This window comes from Paramacrobiotus metropolitanus, unplaced genomic scaffold (assembly GCF_019649055.1).
Source record: "Paramacrobiotus metropolitanus isolate TYO unplaced genomic scaffold, Prichtersi_v1.0 Parri_scaffold0000081, whole genome shotgun sequence".
In the NCBI taxonomy this organism is placed as follows: Eukaryota; Metazoa; Tardigrada; class Eutardigrada; order Parachela; family Macrobiotidae; genus Paramacrobiotus; species Paramacrobiotus metropolitanus.
In genome coordinates this window covers 361,944-377,035 of record NW_026570301.1, presented here as the reverse complement: position 1 = coordinate 377,035, position 15,092 = coordinate 361,944, and the positions used below count along the sequence as shown (strand labels likewise).

General features: G+C 42.7%; 4 protein-coding genes across 5 annotated transcripts; 2 read left to right on the top strand and 2 right to left on the bottom strand.

Moving 5' to 3' along the window:
* Window positions 1–817: 817 nt before the first annotated feature.
* Window positions 818–2,389, top strand: LOC129595677 (uncharacterized). Of its 2 annotated transcripts, XM_055492758.1 has the most exons (3): window positions 818–1,018; window positions 1,075–1,779; window positions 1,841–2,389. In XM_055492758.1, coding segments are annotated over exons 1-3 (768 nt in total). In that variant the 5' UTR covers window positions 818–957; the 3' UTR covers window positions 1,843–2,389. The 2 variants fall into 2 exon arrangements, with proteins under 2 accessions (XP_055348733.1, XP_055348732.1); XM_055492757.1 differs by having other exon boundaries at window positions 1,075–2,389.
* Window positions 2,390–3,849: 1,460 nt separating this feature from the next.
* Window positions 3,850–4,743, top strand: LOC129595696 (uncharacterized). Its single transcript, XM_055492775.1, has one exon. The coding sequence runs from the start codon at window positions 3,850–3,852 to the stop codon at window positions 4,741–4,743; it is 894 nt and encodes a 297-aa protein (XP_055348750.1).
* Window positions 4,744–8,236: 3,493 nt separating this feature from the next.
* LOC129595678 (uncharacterized) lies at window positions 8,237–9,770 on the bottom strand. The gene is made up of 2 exons (XM_055492759.1): window positions 9,592–9,770; window positions 8,237–9,410 (listed from the first exon to the last, which is right to left on the bottom strand). The coding sequence occupies exons 1-2, from the start codon at window positions 9,653–9,655 to the stop codon at window positions 8,449–8,451; spliced, it is 1,026 nt and encodes a 341-aa protein (XP_055348734.1). The 5' UTR covers window positions 9,656–9,770; the 3' UTR covers window positions 8,237–8,448.
* Window positions 9,771–12,408: 2,638 nt separating this feature from the next.
* On the bottom strand, window positions 12,409–14,231 carry LOC129595711 (uncharacterized). Its single transcript, XM_055492793.1, has 2 exons — window positions 13,980–14,231; window positions 12,409–13,500 (listed from the first exon to the last, which is right to left on the bottom strand). Exons 1-2 carry the CDS (start codon window positions 14,041–14,043, stop codon window positions 12,539–12,541), a joined length of 1,026 nt encoding a protein of 341 aa, XP_055348768.1. The 5' UTR covers window positions 14,044–14,231; the 3' UTR covers window positions 12,409–12,538.
* Between the last annotated feature and the right edge of the window lie 861 nt (window positions 14,232–15,092).

Genomic DNA, 15,092 nt, shown 5'->3' with positions numbered 1-15,092 from the left:
GGACATTCGCTTGGCAACTAACTTACCGGAAGCGAGTTCTCATACGGTGCTCAATGTAACAGCGTAAGCTAGCCAATGTTATTTTTTAATTTGGTTCGTGGCGGTCAGGAATACCGGTAAGCCACGTTTGTAACACACAGGACTATCGACGAAAAGGTGTCGCTACGAATAATATATTCGCTTTGCCGAGGCTGTACTATGATTATAATGTACATAAAATAAAATCTGACTGCGTTAATTATTTGGTGAAGCCAAAGTAATATGAGCAAATACAATTATTATCGCTCCCGCGCGCGAGCGATAGGAAACGAGACAACACAACTCAAGGCGCATCGGTTTCATTTCTTGTCGTCACGAAAAATAATAAGTTCGCGATGTTGCCGTCGGGAAAACCAAGTTACCGTATTTTTATTGCGCACGTTTAATTACTAAAAAGAGCCCGGATTCCGAAATTCGCCCCGAGATCTCTGCCCGGGACATGTCAGCCGTTATAATTCTGATCGGAGGCACTTTTGGAATAGACTTCATGCAGCCACGTTTTATGCATATTTAGTAAATGTGACATCCGTTAATAGTGTGAGCTGACAAGAAATAAATGATAAATGCAATTAGCAGCCAGATTGCAGACAAGCCAGCAACAGTCATCTAGTCGCATGAGAAAGCAGTGCAAGGAAGGCGGAAGTATGCAGCAGAAAACGATCGCTTCGAGGCAGTGTCAATATCTATCTGGCATAACCACTTCATGTCATCCTATGTGCACAAAAAGCACACATTCGGAATCTATGTACACTGTACGTTCACTGTACCGTACCTAATAGTGCACGATCACATTTATCTTTTTCACAACTGCGAGTGCAAGAAATAATTTTTGTAACATTTAAAAACATCATCAAGCCATGAGACTTGACGGTCTTAATTTTGCTAATTTTTGTACCATTTAAAAAACACCATCAAGCCATGAGACTTGCCTGTCTTAATATTGCAGTGTTTATTGCGGGCATTATCGAGAAGAATTCCGGTAAAACTTTTCAGCATAACTGTTTCCCGTTTATAATTCAAAACAGCATATTTCAGGAATTAAACTGGAAACGTCGTGTATCCAGCTGAACCAGACCGCACCGGACAAAACGCTTGCCCCTCCAACATATCTGTTTCGAAGCGACTTGTTAACGACCGAAGAATGCTTAGCCTACGCCGCGCCAACGATTGACAAAGGGATTTGTCCCATTATTATGAAAGAAGAAGACTGTTATATCAGTGATAAAAATCCCCGTCAGCACCAGATGCTAGGTACCTATCTCGAGATAGCGTGCGTATGGGAAAACCACACACTGGCGGCGAAAACGACGAAACGTATCCGCCAAATCAGTCCGCACCGCGCTGTCATGCTGAGTTTATTTGAGCGAGATGATACGGAAGATCCAATCACCGTGGATGTCTTGGACCCTCTGCGCAACCAACTCGTCCATCTCGCGCTCTTCACTTGCTATTCCAAGAATGTCACCGCCAAGTTATACGAACTTGGAGAATTTCCGAATCTGTTCAGTTTTGAAACGGTTGACTGTTTTAACTTGACGGTGAGGAAGAACGATTTCAGCCGCCTGCCGCAATTACGAGCGATAACGTTGTATTTTACCACCATTGCGTCGCTGGAGCCGGGCACCTTTACGGATTTGCCGCATCTGCGAATTCTGATATTGGAGAAAGATTTTATGCTGGCGTTGCAGGAGAAGGGAAACCCGGACAGCGCTAACGGTGATTTTGCCACCGAAGATAACTGTGCGTATTTTCAGCGTTTGCACTGTGACTGCGAATATGCATGGCTCCGCGATCTTTTCAGGACCAAGCCGTACCTTATTGCGGAGAGGGATGAGGGCGAAGTGTTTGTCATTGGAAACTTTATGTCACCGGTTGTTCAGAGAAAGGCGAACTATACGGATGTTTTAAGCGTGGACTGCTCACGAAAACTGTCGCTGGAGAACTATAGCATCGGGAGAGAATTCTCGTATAATACATCCTGTTATAGCGCAGCTTGCTAATTTCAAAGGAATAATTGGTAGTTGGCGCGGCATCATTTTCGTTTTGTACTTACCTATTTGTTTGAAATGGTTCATCATGTAGCATACTACCTGGTAGGTCGCCCAAGACACCGCGTCAGAATGAGTTTGCTTCACCGCCTTGACGAATTCTGCACTTGGAACTTCCACCCAATGGCGCTGATTGTTACTGAAGCAAAAATGATACGTGAAAATTGGACACGAATCCATAATTATGGTGTGTTCGGTTTCGCCGGCTGGGAAAAACGTGCCAAAATTGCCAGTAAATGATTCGTGTACCTATATCCTTTATTTTCTTTTGCCATTTGCTAACATCGGCGCCGATGGATAAAATTAGTTCTGCAAATTAATCATCCACACTTGGTGGAGCGCCGTACAAAAATACCACAACAGAAAAGGCAGAATCATTGAGATGGCGAAAGTGGTCGCAAACATAGTGCATCATTTTCGAATTTTAGTTTTTAAATGACAATCGGTACCGGTACTGGTATCCAATCATACCAGCTCCGGCTTCGTTAACTTCTGCAAAATCAGTTATCCGGAAAAACATTAGCCTACTTAGTGAGACTTTCGTTATTACTTATTAGGGAACATTTTGCAAGCTCTTAAGCGGCTAACTCTCAACAATTTACGTACAGATTGGGTATATATTAACACCGCCCGCGCGTTCCAATAATTTTATGTCAATCCTCGACAGCTGGAAGGAATTACGGCTACTGCAATACCGGTAACATCTGAAATATGCAGTAGGCGTCAACCAGGAAAATTTCCTGCAGTCCTCCACTTAATTAAAATAACAGAACCATTTCTTTTTGTTATTCCAGGCGATGTACCAAACTTTTCCAATGAAAGTAGGTTAAATATGCTGTGTTTTCTAGAAAATAATAGTTTCTCGAATTTTGTCCAACATTATGCTCCGTATTGTGGTATTCGTATTTGGCTTTGCCCTGATGATGAGCGGGAAAATTCGTGGATGATCTTTGCACAGTGATTGTGCGATGTAATGCAAGAGACACCCAGTTCCTGGCCAATGCCACGTGCCCTTTGGGCGTTCAGAATAAAGGTGAGACTAAAGCTGCTCCCATTTGCCAGTCATGCGGCTACTCATATGTGCGCCCACGTGTGCGACAGATCGCTGAGAAACCGAGAAGACAACTTATCCATTATCATTCATTAGTTTAATTATTCATTATTGTACTGTTTTATGTACATTCTGTATTGCATAATAAGTCGGCATCAATGGTTCCTTCGTGTCCAGTACGTTATTCACGGATACAATTTTAGGAATGATAAGGAAACCATGTCGGCGTGGATCGCAGGCACTGCCTCGGGAACGCATTTTCGTAAATAAAACTACCGCTGGAGTCGCTGGACCCACTAGGGACTGTAAATAATGAAATAACGTGCGAAACAGCTACGCCAGTAAGCGGAAAGTAATAATTCCCATGATAATTCGAGACCTGAATACTTTATTATCCTTCTTGGCACCGAAAAACAGACAGGTGCGGCAATCCATTATTGAATATGCGACAACGTGCAGGCACCACGAATGGCGACATAAGGGAAGATATTATTCTTGAGGACGATTACTTTATCCAGAAAGGGCCACCTCGCAAAATAAAAGTCTAAAACAAGAAAATTGCTGCTTGTCGTGCATAGTGTGTATTCATCGATTGCACTCTTAACCACCTCACAATGGCCTAATATTTGGTTTCTGGTCTAATCAGTGATGCTGCTGGCATTTTATCAATTTCATTGCCCTGATTAATTTGCCGATATTTTCCCTGGCACGATGAATGTATCGCTGAACTATACGTTAGCAAATAAAACGGTGCAAACCGGCACCACGTCGTTAACTGGTTGGTTCATTGTGACAACATTTGTCGAGATTCTCACCTCCTTACTCATTATTCTCCTCATCATTGCCATTCTGTACCGGCACGGGAAACCATCGGAATCTCATGTGCAAATCATCCTTATGCTCAGCGTCAGCCTGCTGATCACAGCCGTAATCAATCCGGCTTTAACGCTGCCCCTCTATTTTCCCTCTTTGACACTATCGTTAACCAACTGTCGCTTTTTTTACGTCGCCTACATCATTTGCCCCAGCAGCGAGCAGTGGGCGGCATTTATGCTATCCATTAACCGGCTTGTTGCCGTTGTTTTCCCGTCTCATTATACGAAGTTCAACAAACGCGGCGTGACCTTTGCGACGATCTTTCTTGGTTGGCTCACACATCTGGCGATTGGGCTGCCGATCGCGGTGGCTAGCGGCTTTGATACGGCGCTGGCTCCACCGTTGAATATCTGCGTGGTCCGTCCTGTGACGCCCGTCAGCATTGAGATCTTTCGGGTTACCGGCATTCTAGGCATATACTTACCGATAGCGGGGACGAACTTTTGCTATTTGGTGATCTTATTGTCGCAGCTCCGCTTCAGGTTCTCCAAACCAACCATTGACCGCACAATGGATCTGAAAATACAGCGCCGAATTTTCATTGGCAAGATGTTGTTTGCGTCATCGTTGTGGCATTTGGTCTGTCACGTACCACTGATTGTTGTTACCCACTTTTATTATTACCTGTACGTGAAGAACCCACATCTGCAGTTGTGGATGCGGACGATGTATTATTCCGGCTATCTTGGAACACCGGTATGCTTTAAGAACACACCGTTCTTTTCTTAAAAGCGGGCTATTTTTTAAGCCATATCTACCTGTTTCTAGGTTATTTTTTTCCTTATTGGAAAAGACTATCGGTTGAGATTGAAAGGCTTCTTTCGCCGTCTCCTGTGCCGCGGCAACGGGTCGGTGACACCCGAGCCGTGGTCAGCCACATACAAGCCGGGGCAAAATAATAGTGGAAGTCGACCAATTGGTACGCGGTTCAAAAGTTCAGTCAAATCAACAAACAGTGCGCAGCAGAAACACATCGAGTGCACATAAATTAATATCACCATCATACGGTTGAACATTACAGCAGTTATTTGCGCAACACACAGCAGTTATTTGCGCAACACGCCTTTAAAACGAATTATCTGTATTTTTGTCTTGCCCTGTATATTTCGCGAAAACGATGAACCGTTCATTACTTTTATGTTAATAATTATTATGTCCACCGTTGAATTTCAAGCCTTTTTTCGGACAATGGTAGTCAGTTTTATTTACTCTTGAAATACCGGTTTTTGTTCATGTGCTATGACAAACTGCAGCACACACATACTGTCTTGTCCGACAATGCTCTCAAAGCTTATGCGCTTAACCCACAACCCACAAACCAAGGAGCGCTTACGACCTACATCACAATGATGAAAAAACCGGTATTTGCAGCAGCGAAAAAATATGATACTCGTAGCCAAGTTTACCAGCAAAAGTTTAATGGTCTTACCAATGCCACGTATTTCTATATTTGAACTACGAATTTCGCATTGATATTCGAACACAGATTCCAGTCTTATTAGCCTTAAATTACGGATAGGGGTTGTTGATGTTTTCAGAGTTCTAACAGGACCTTTGTAGGAAGAAGTGAGATTAAATTGGTGCCAAACGCTTTAATTTTTGAGTATTGTATGGTTAATTTAATTTCGAATGTACACTGTAACAACTAGTTATTTTATTGATCGAATACAAAGATAAGCTTACAATTCACAACAGAAACATCACATCCTAATATTAACAAACAGCAGAAACATGCGGCCGGATTACAGAGAACATTTGATCTAAATTAGCCGAGGCCGGTGCCGTTCCCAGGATGGATGCCGCGTTTCCACGTTGAATTTCGATGCTGAACCTCTGGCGCAAAAACTCCGTTGCACGTTTCTCGCCTGTTTCCTGCCAAATCATCTTGCCCACTTCGCTAATCAGCCGGGAGGCTTCCGGTCCGAGTGGCCCCACTGTCTCTACGCCGACCGCTCGGAACAAGTAATCGTGAGTGATTTCCTGGTACTTCTCGGCTTTTTTCCGTTCGGCTTGAGCCGCTGCTGCGCCGGCTTGCGTGGATGTTCCAGCGATATGGGAGAGAGCCATCGTACACACGCATGTCACATCCCATGTTAACATTTTGCCTCGCTCCCACGGTACTAAGGTGACGCCGTCAGGGCGTAGGCCGTTGGTTCGCGATAATCCCAAAGGCTCGAGTTCAGTCTCAATGGTGGCTGAGGCGAAAGCTCGTTTAAGCGTGGCATTTAAGCTGCTATGTCTAGACTTCCGGCCCCGACTACATAGACTGTAACAACCGGTAAACATTTTGCCTTCCTTTTACCATTGGTATCGTACTGGTTTTATTTGCAGTGATAAAAAGCGAATAAGCCGGAAATCCTGCTCTGTGAGGCAGTGATTTATGTTACAACGAAGTAGTATTTCACTAGTAAAACCTCTGCAAATTCGTGCCTTGAAAAGCAACAGAAGTGTTGATTATTGATTTTATTATTAAAGCAAATTACGTAAATGCAAATTCTGTAGATGATAAAATTGGTTTTAGTTAGCGCCAAACTCGTTGCTTTAGATGCAACGTTTAATTTAATGAAGTTCCGCACACAGAAAAGCGGCGTAAATTTTAATTTTCGATCTAATGGCAAACCCATGGCATACTCGTCGACAAAAATATTACGTTTCTGATTTGAAAGCCACGAAATGTGCCCTGGTTAGTGGTCTAAAAATTGAACTTGGTATATCAAAAAGCAAATTTGTTAAGCAGGAATACCACAACAGCTTTAAGGAATAGTATTCGTACAATTTCGGGAGATCATCGCTGCCGCAAAGTTGCATTAGCGTGCACGCGGTAAACCACTGTCTGTATAAACAACCTAGATAAAACACAATAAAACACAAAAAGAAATAAATTAGACATGAACGAAACTTTTTCGAGACATGATTTTCTTTACTTGTACCCTAGTTATCCCGTCGTATCTCACGGTACCTTCTACGTTTCCCTAATGTATCTGGCTTAATGTATGTTCACAATTTTTCTGGCTTCTTTGGGTTTATTGCCGTATCCCATTGTATCTCTGGAGTCTCCTTTACGTAACGCACATTTGTCCCATTAAAATAACAAAAGAAAACCAAAGAAACCTTACAACTGTAAAAAAATTTAATGAGATACATGGGGGATACAGGAAAGATACTATAAGCATACTGTGGGATACGCTAACTGAAAAGAATGACCAGATTAACAATATTCGCAATATGTGCAAATACAAAGTGATGTTTGCATCTGTATCGCCGCCGAATGTCCTACAATATTAATACTTCGATAAGCCTCTTATTCCGGCACCCTTTAGACTTCTGTACTACCTTCCGGCAGCCGGCTAGTTGAAAATGCAGCATGAGCAACCGCCCTCCTTGGCGACTGCACGTTTATCATCTGCACTCGATTCAATTGCTTTTCGAATTTTTCTATTGGTCGGCGTACCATCTGTACGTACAGTCGGTACAGATGCTACGCTGAATTTTCAACTATGCTATGCCGATGTTAAAATTAATGCTGCATTTTCAGCTAGCTGGCTGCTGGAATATACTAGTACAAAAGTTAAAGGGGTGCCGGAGTAAGAGGTTTATCGAAGTATCCCTCACGCAGTATCCTCTAAGTATCCGGCCGAATACAGCTTTGAGGAATATCAGTAAATGCAGTATCCGAATGTGTATTAACGGAACCTTGCAGTAACCGTTGACCTTTCGAGTATCCCTTTGGTTTCCTAGTGGAGATACTGCACAGACAAAAAAGATACTGCACAGACACGGTGGGTGGGGATACAACAGTAATTAAAGATGTATCCACATTATCCTACAGCATCCTCTCCTTCATGGTGCCTCCAAATTTACCAGGGTATAAGTCAAAACACATGCAAGAACAAATTTGCCGTGTACTAACCACGCCATAGGCGAAATAAATGAATTGCCGCTCCACGGGTTTATGATCATTGTAGATTTATTAAATAATTTACGTAGTAAACAATTTACCGATAACTTCTTCGGCAGGAGACATAGAAATCACAAGGTGGGGGTTGAGGCTTCATAAACTACTTTGACCGAGTTCGATATAAATAAGTGCCAGTCACTCTTGTTGAATTACAGCCTGCAGATACATCTGCAGTAGCGGTAGAGCTGCGTTTCTTACACTGTAGTTACTTGTGCGCCAAGGAAAGTTTCAAGAAGATCGAATAATACATAATGCGTTCCGGTGCCCGACAGTTTTTGTCAATAAAAATTCACAATACCTAAGTACCAACTTTTTTTGCACTCACGCTATTTTGGCCATTATATACTTGTAATTTTGCGGTGAACATACAACATATCGAACAGGCTTCTGAGGGGAGCAAAAATCTCAGTGGATGTGCCAGATAAAAGAAATTTGTTGTATGTACCGGCAGTACCGGGCCACTTCCCGTGACCCAGTTAGCACACCAAGTTATAACAGGATGTATTGTAAGAAAAACCGTTTCTGTTGAAGATATTTCCAGCGTCAACCTCTTGGGAGCAGTCGACACTAAGCGCGTCCATGTTTTTCCAGACCTGCGGAGACTTATAGTCCCCTATGGTTAGCCCTTCGCCTTCTTCACGGTCTTTGATCAGATAGGGCCTGTTCCTCAACGAATTCCGCAGCCAAGCCAACGCGCAACCACAGTGTAAACGCCACACATAATCACGCGTATCGAGCATCCTGATGAGCTTTTCATTCGGAGTATGGCCTCTGTTGTTGGGCAGCATTTCTGGCACCAACATGAATAGATCCCGCTCCAGAATTAAACTGTGCAGATGCGGCAGGTCCGTGAATGTTCCCGGCTCCAGGGATAACATGGTGGACATCGTGAAAATTATCATTCGTATGCGGGGCATGCGACTGAAATCCTCTTTCAACACGGTCATGTTACGACACCACGAAATACCAAGGACGAATAAATTCGGTAACACGCCGACGTTGTAGATTCGCCGGGTGAGGTCCGTCGCTATACAACTTTCCATCCATAAATCAATTGTCTGATTACGAATCGGATCAATCACATCGTACATCAGGGAATTATTGCTGTCTATTCCGTCCATCAGCGATAAGGTTACGGCCCGCTTGGGGCTGGTCAGACGGATGGTCTTGGTGGTCTCGGCGACCACTGAGCTATTCTGAAACCGGCATTCCGCTGCAAGGTAGTTCTGCCGTATGGGATTGTACCGGCGCGGATTGAAGCCGATCGCCATGCAGGAATCGATGCCCGGGACCATCGCGCATATCGTCGACTCCTTCTTAGCATAGATGATACATTCCTCCAGACGCAGCCGATCGCGACGGAATTCAACGGGATCGTTTAACGGGATGGTGCTGGCTGGCTGGGATGTGTTGTACGAGTTACAGTCCGTTTCCAGATCTGGCAACATAATTTGGGTAAGCAATCGACTATGGACTCTGCACAACGCGCGACTGATTAGTAATTGACTTATACTGGCAACAGGAACGAAAGCGCCGCAATAAACAACTGCGCTAAATAAACAATAAGCAACAACAGATCCTAGAATACAGCAGATATCACAAAGAAGAAATAACCTTACCAAACGCTTTCACGGTACAGCATAAGAATCCCGTAAGGACAACGGCAGTCCATTTAAAAGCCATTTGTAAGAAATTTTATTGGCAAAAAATTCACCACTGGTATTCTCGTCAAACTCGTTCACCAACTGCGCTTCTTTATACAGTAATCTACACTTTTATATGCAGCTGAATGCCGTGTTTTTTCGGAAACGTTTGCCGCTGATTGTAAACTGCAGGCAGGAGAGGCAGTCAGCAGTTCGGACATTGCTCCTTAAGCTAGCACAGGTTAAGTGAACGCCACGCGTAACTGAAAAGCGCTCACGGCTCACATCGCTGTGATAGATTAACTGACAAGTATTATTACAGAAGAGCATTTTTGCGGTCAGTGTTGGTAATTTAAAGTGGCTGTCGAAAAATTACTTCTAAACTAGAAGCATTTTCAGAGTCTGATATTTTGCATTGGCATTCAGAAACAGAGTTTAACTAATTAGACAAGAAATTAAACATGCTTCGACTGATCTTATTTTCGCCATTTCTGCCAGGACATTTTTTTAATAGACGTTTTTGGAAAAAGATACGGAGCGCTCTGATTTTGGGCAGATTTGTTTACCTAATCTTCAAGATTACCGTCGGTGCGCATTTTGCTTTCCCTACTAGAAAGTATGCATGACTTTGTTAGCTTGCAAAGTTCAGTAGAAGCATTCATTGTCCTCCGAACGATACAAACAACCCGGAACCACCTACCAGTTCCACAGGGGACTGATTCATCTACGATCGCCATGATTACAGATTATTAACAGCGCCACGATCCGTTCAGACTGTGTTTTAATGAAAGTTTGCAAACTTATGCCGCGATAAGTGACATAGGATTTGATTTATTACTTTGTGTTTAACTCGCTTGGGTGCCTATTATGTAGTTAGGGCAATTACTGTAAACAACAAATGTCTATCAAATGCAAGTCGGTACTGAATTATACACATATCACTCCTTAATATATATTTTTTGGTTTTTAGGCTGCATACCGAAAACAGGCGCCGTTAATGCTTCTTTCTCCAGTACATCATTCGGCTGCACTCATTTTTTTTTTGTAATTGCAAAAGTTTCAAAGCAAAGCATACAATATGCAGCTGTAAACAGATCTATCGTGTATTCTACAGTGTATGATTAAGAAAAGTGTTTATCACTCAACAATTTCAAGACTAGCTGCACAAACAACCGCTTTTTTGTTCGAATTGCGATTTGTGAGCACTAAATGTACGTGCTCCTGCCGTAAACTGTTTGTTGGTTTTATATTTTAAAACTTTCGGAAGTGGTTTCGGTGTGCTGAAGAGGACTTGGTGTTCTTGGACTTGTAATGTCATCTTCCGAATGACATTACGTATCTGTCTAATGTCTATCATGATAAAGATAAAGATTTCAACAATATTACCGATTTTCATGAATGTACATTTATAATTCTCGTATCGCCATGTTTTAAGCGGGACTGAATCTAGAACTGAATAGGTACCGTAATTATCGAATTTGCACCCCTGGGGTGCAAATATTTCAAACGTCCTGGAGGATGGGGGCTTATTTCGGGGAGGGGCCGTTATTTTGGGGGTGGTACTATTTTTCAAACACAATTTTTGTGGAGGGGGCCGTTATTCTTCGAATAACTGCGAATCCTGTTCTATTGATATTGAGCAGTAGATGCCGGTATTTGCAATTTCATTACCCTACGAGCAGCATTCTGAAGCATCGCACCACATTATTTTTGTGACTGTTGACCGTTTATTATAACTATCATTATGAAGTAATCTGCGGTATATCTATCATTTTGTGGCGCTTGACATTTAATAACGCCCCCTGGGCGGTAAATTCGGGGGGAGGCGCTATTTTTCGAACTGGTTAAGGGAGGGGGGCTTATTACGGAGGGGGGCCTAATTATGGGGAGAGCTGCAAATTCGATAATTACGGTATTTCCATTTCGGAATAGGAAATGGAAAGGTATTTTCAAGTTTATATAGCGAAACAATTTTTATGACCTACGGTAAAGCTACGTCATAAATTACATGGCTAGAACTTATCGGCAGCATCCACTGCAAGAGAATTAAGAACCACAATAAGCAAAATAATCGTAAACGATTCCGTCTATTCTAAAAGAAATTGCCTTGCTAGCGAATGCGGCTTGATATGTGTCTACATAGACACCAGACAAGGCCGGATTATCATTTTACATCAAAATAATCAACCAGGATCACTTACGATGTATTTAAGTTTTATACGTTTACCGCTTTTTTGAGTTACATATAACTTGAAATTCGCCGTGAGCTTCGAAAACGCACGAGAAAAGGCTAACATTTTCAGATAAACGTCGTCTTTAGCTGAGAATTCGCGTTCTGGATGGTGCCATGGCAGAAACCAGTTCTCGGGCTGTGACTGGAAAAGAATGAGATCAATTTGACAGTACTTGATAATAACCACTTCCACTTTGTGGTTTAAGCGTTTCTTCTGTGTTCTGTGGTTATCAGCGAAAATAAAGGCAACGATTTGCGACGGTCTTACGTTAAAAAGCGCATGATCTGATTATGTGAGCAATGGTGGTGATATAGCAGAAAAGAATAATGCCGAAAAAAAGACCGGAAAATGAACGTACTTTAGCGTAAAGTCATATCTGTATGAACAATGTATGAATAATGTATGAACAATAATCATCACTTATTGAGTCATAGCCTTCCGCAGTTAACCGGAAGCTAGATGAGCTGCTAATCAAGAGACCGACCACACCAGTCCATATCGTTAATTTCGTCGGGAATCTCTTTGTCTCTAACTGTGTGTTCAAGCTTGTCCCGTAATTTCTAACGCACCAACACAACGATAAATACAAATTCACTGGTTACGCCCAATTCCAAACTACAGCGCGTTTTAGTGGACTCCTTGTATACAAAAAGTTGGCTCCATGAACTGAGTCATTTCCATTACCGCTGTTAGCACACCAATGTATAACACGTTGTATTGTAAGAAAACCCCTTTCCATTGAAAATATTATCTGCATCCACCTCTCTGGAGCAGTCCACACTGAGAGCGTCTCTGCTCTTCCACACCTCGGGAGATTTATAGTCACCAACGGTAATCACTTCCCCTTCATCACGGTTACCAATCAGATAGGGCTTTTTCTTCTGCAGGTTTCGCAGCCAACCCAATGAGCAATCGCAGTGTAGACGGCGCACAAAATCCCTGGTATCGCCAATACTGGAGAGCTTCTGCTCCTGGCGGTGGTTGGTAATGTTGGTGAGCATTTCCGGCACCATCATGAACAGATTCCGCTCCAAGATGAGACTGTGCAGATCCGGCAGATCCATGAATGTCCCAGCTTCCAAAGACGTAATTGTTGACATCGTGAACAGTATCATCCGAATGCGCGGCATACGACTAAAATCCTCCTTCATCACCGTCAAGTTCCGACACCACGAAACCGTCAGAACGAACAAATTCGGTAACACGCCCACGTCGTAGATTCGCCGGTTTACGTCAGTGGTCACACATGACTCCACCCCCAAGTCAATTGTTTGATTCCTAACCGGATCAATCACATCAAAGGTCAACGAATTGTTGTTCCCTGTTCCGTCCGTGAGCGACAGTGTTACGGCTACCGTGGGATTGTTGAGACGGATGGTCCTGGTGGTCTCGGCGACCACTGGACGCTTTTGAAAGCGGCATTCCGCGGCGAGGTAGTTTCTTCGCGTGGGATTATTCTCGTGCGGATCGGTGCCGATCATCATCCAGGCTTCGATGCCTGGTACTATCATGCAGATTGACGACCCTTTATTAGCATAAACGATACATTCTTCGAGCCTGAGTCGATCGCGACGGAATGGAACTGCATCCGTCAACGGGGTAACGTTGACTGGTTGGGATGTGTTGTACGAGTTGCAGTCCATTTCCAGGTCTAGAATAAGTGAATAACAATAGTTTTAATGCGATCGTTTTACGGCAATCACTCTAATTTATGTAATTTGTGCAATCTCAATGCAATCTCACTTTCACGAAAAATATCTGTACAACGTGCACACATTTTCTTTGTGAACAACGTGCATCAACGTGCATACGTACGTCGACGTTCGGCAATAATAATTTGTGCCAATTGCGTTTTAAACACTGTTTTATTTTTGTAACGGTTTTTACAATTAATTATTTCTTAAATAATAATATAGCAATATATAATGTATTTATATAATAAAATGTTTAAATTTGTGTCTTTTTTAATATTTTTTGCTTGTTTGACTCCAACGGATGGTTCTAAAATATTTTATATTTTCTGTACTGTTTTCCAGTATTTTATATTATAAAGAATTCACTAGCACTGTACTTAATTCAATAACAGGTAGTAGCGAAAAATCTAGATATCTGCAAAACAACCAGACTTACCAAACGCTGTAACAACAAAGTACAGACAGCCGCACAGGGCTACGCTAATCCATCGCGAAGCCATTACAGAAAAATCGCGATTGTTAAAAAAGGTCAATGGTGAGATTTGCGCTGAAATCGTTCACCTAGTGCGGTTCGTTATACAACTTACACCGCTATATGGGGTATTATCGCTAAATGCCGTAGCAGAAAAATTTGTAGGCGCATTTTACTTCAATAAGCCGGTTTTACGTTTATTTGCCACGACAAATATACGACACCCAGTCAGCAGTTCGGACAATGCTCGCCCAGCTGGTATTTAGGGATTGAACGAACGAATCGCACTTTACCGAGACGCTCTCATGGCACAGATAACGGCACTACAGAACAACCAACAAGTAAACAGAGTCGTAAATCACAGATGGCCAATGTTCATAATCCAGTTTTGTAGTAAAAGATTGCTTTAATCTCTCCAAGACTTTGGTATGTTCTCTATGCTATAGCTACAGTGATTGATAAAGATTTATGGACTATTTTTGGAATAATGCGCCCAAAAGTTCAGAACTAGCGTTCTAACGGGGCATTGATTCATCGGACAATCAGAGGTCGCCGGAGACACGCGCAGTTATTCAACGGTAATTTTGCGCAGCCGCGACCGCCAACCTTACACTAGTTGTAAATAATCTTTAATCGAGACTAAGGAGGCGAGGTCTCTCGTCAGGAGGGTGGGTATGTCACTCAGTTTTGGCTTGATACGCCACGCTGCATTATAGATACCGGTATTGTGTGTCTTGGCAGAGCCGAATGTTTAGTACAGTACAGTACTCGACTGGTCGATTAACACAGTGCACAGAAGTGCGGGATCTACCTCGTCATCGTTCCGCCGATGGGTTTCCGGATTTGCGCACTTTATATTGTGCCCTGCTGGGGCATATTTTTGGTTTATCTTGCCTGTGTTACCTTTCATAAATGATAAATCGACAACTTTCCATAAATGATAATCAACGATCGACATACGCTTTTTATGACGATTTGTTAAAAGTTATCGGTCAAGACGTGTGCTTGCTTTTGCGTTTCTGTGGTACGAATGCGATACGAACAAACGTATCACACTTGTTTATGCGGATCCAAATC

Bases quoted from the DNA above. Each gene is read 5' to 3' on its own strand.
- LOC129595677 (XM_055492757.1), top strand. From the start codon at position 958: ATGAGACTTGCCTGTCTTAATATTGCAGTGTTTATTGCGGGCATTATC. The intron at 1,019-1,074 runs GTAAAACTTTTC...AGCATATTTCAG, and splicing joins CATTATCGAGAAGAATTCCG to GAATTAAACTGGAAACGTCG.
- LOC129595678 (XM_055492759.1), bottom strand. From the start codon at position 9,655: ATGGCTTTTAAATGGACTGCCGTTGTCCTTACGGGATTCTTATGCTGT. The intron at 9,411-9,591 runs GTAAGGTTATTT...TTATGTTGCCAG, and splicing joins CTGTACCGTGAAAGCGTTTG to ATCTGGAAACGGACTGTAAC.
- LOC129595711 (XM_055492793.1), bottom strand. From the start codon at position 14,043: ATGGCTTCGCGATGGATTAGCGTAGCCCTGTGCGGCTGTCTGTACTTT. The intron at 13,501-13,979 runs GTAAGTCTGGTT...CACTTATTCTAG, and splicing joins CTTTGTTGTTACAGCGTTTG to ACCTGGAAATGGACTGCAAC.
- LOC129595696 (XM_055492775.1), top strand. From the start codon at position 3,850: ATGAATGTATCGCTGAACTATACGTTAGCAAATAAAACGGTGCAAACC.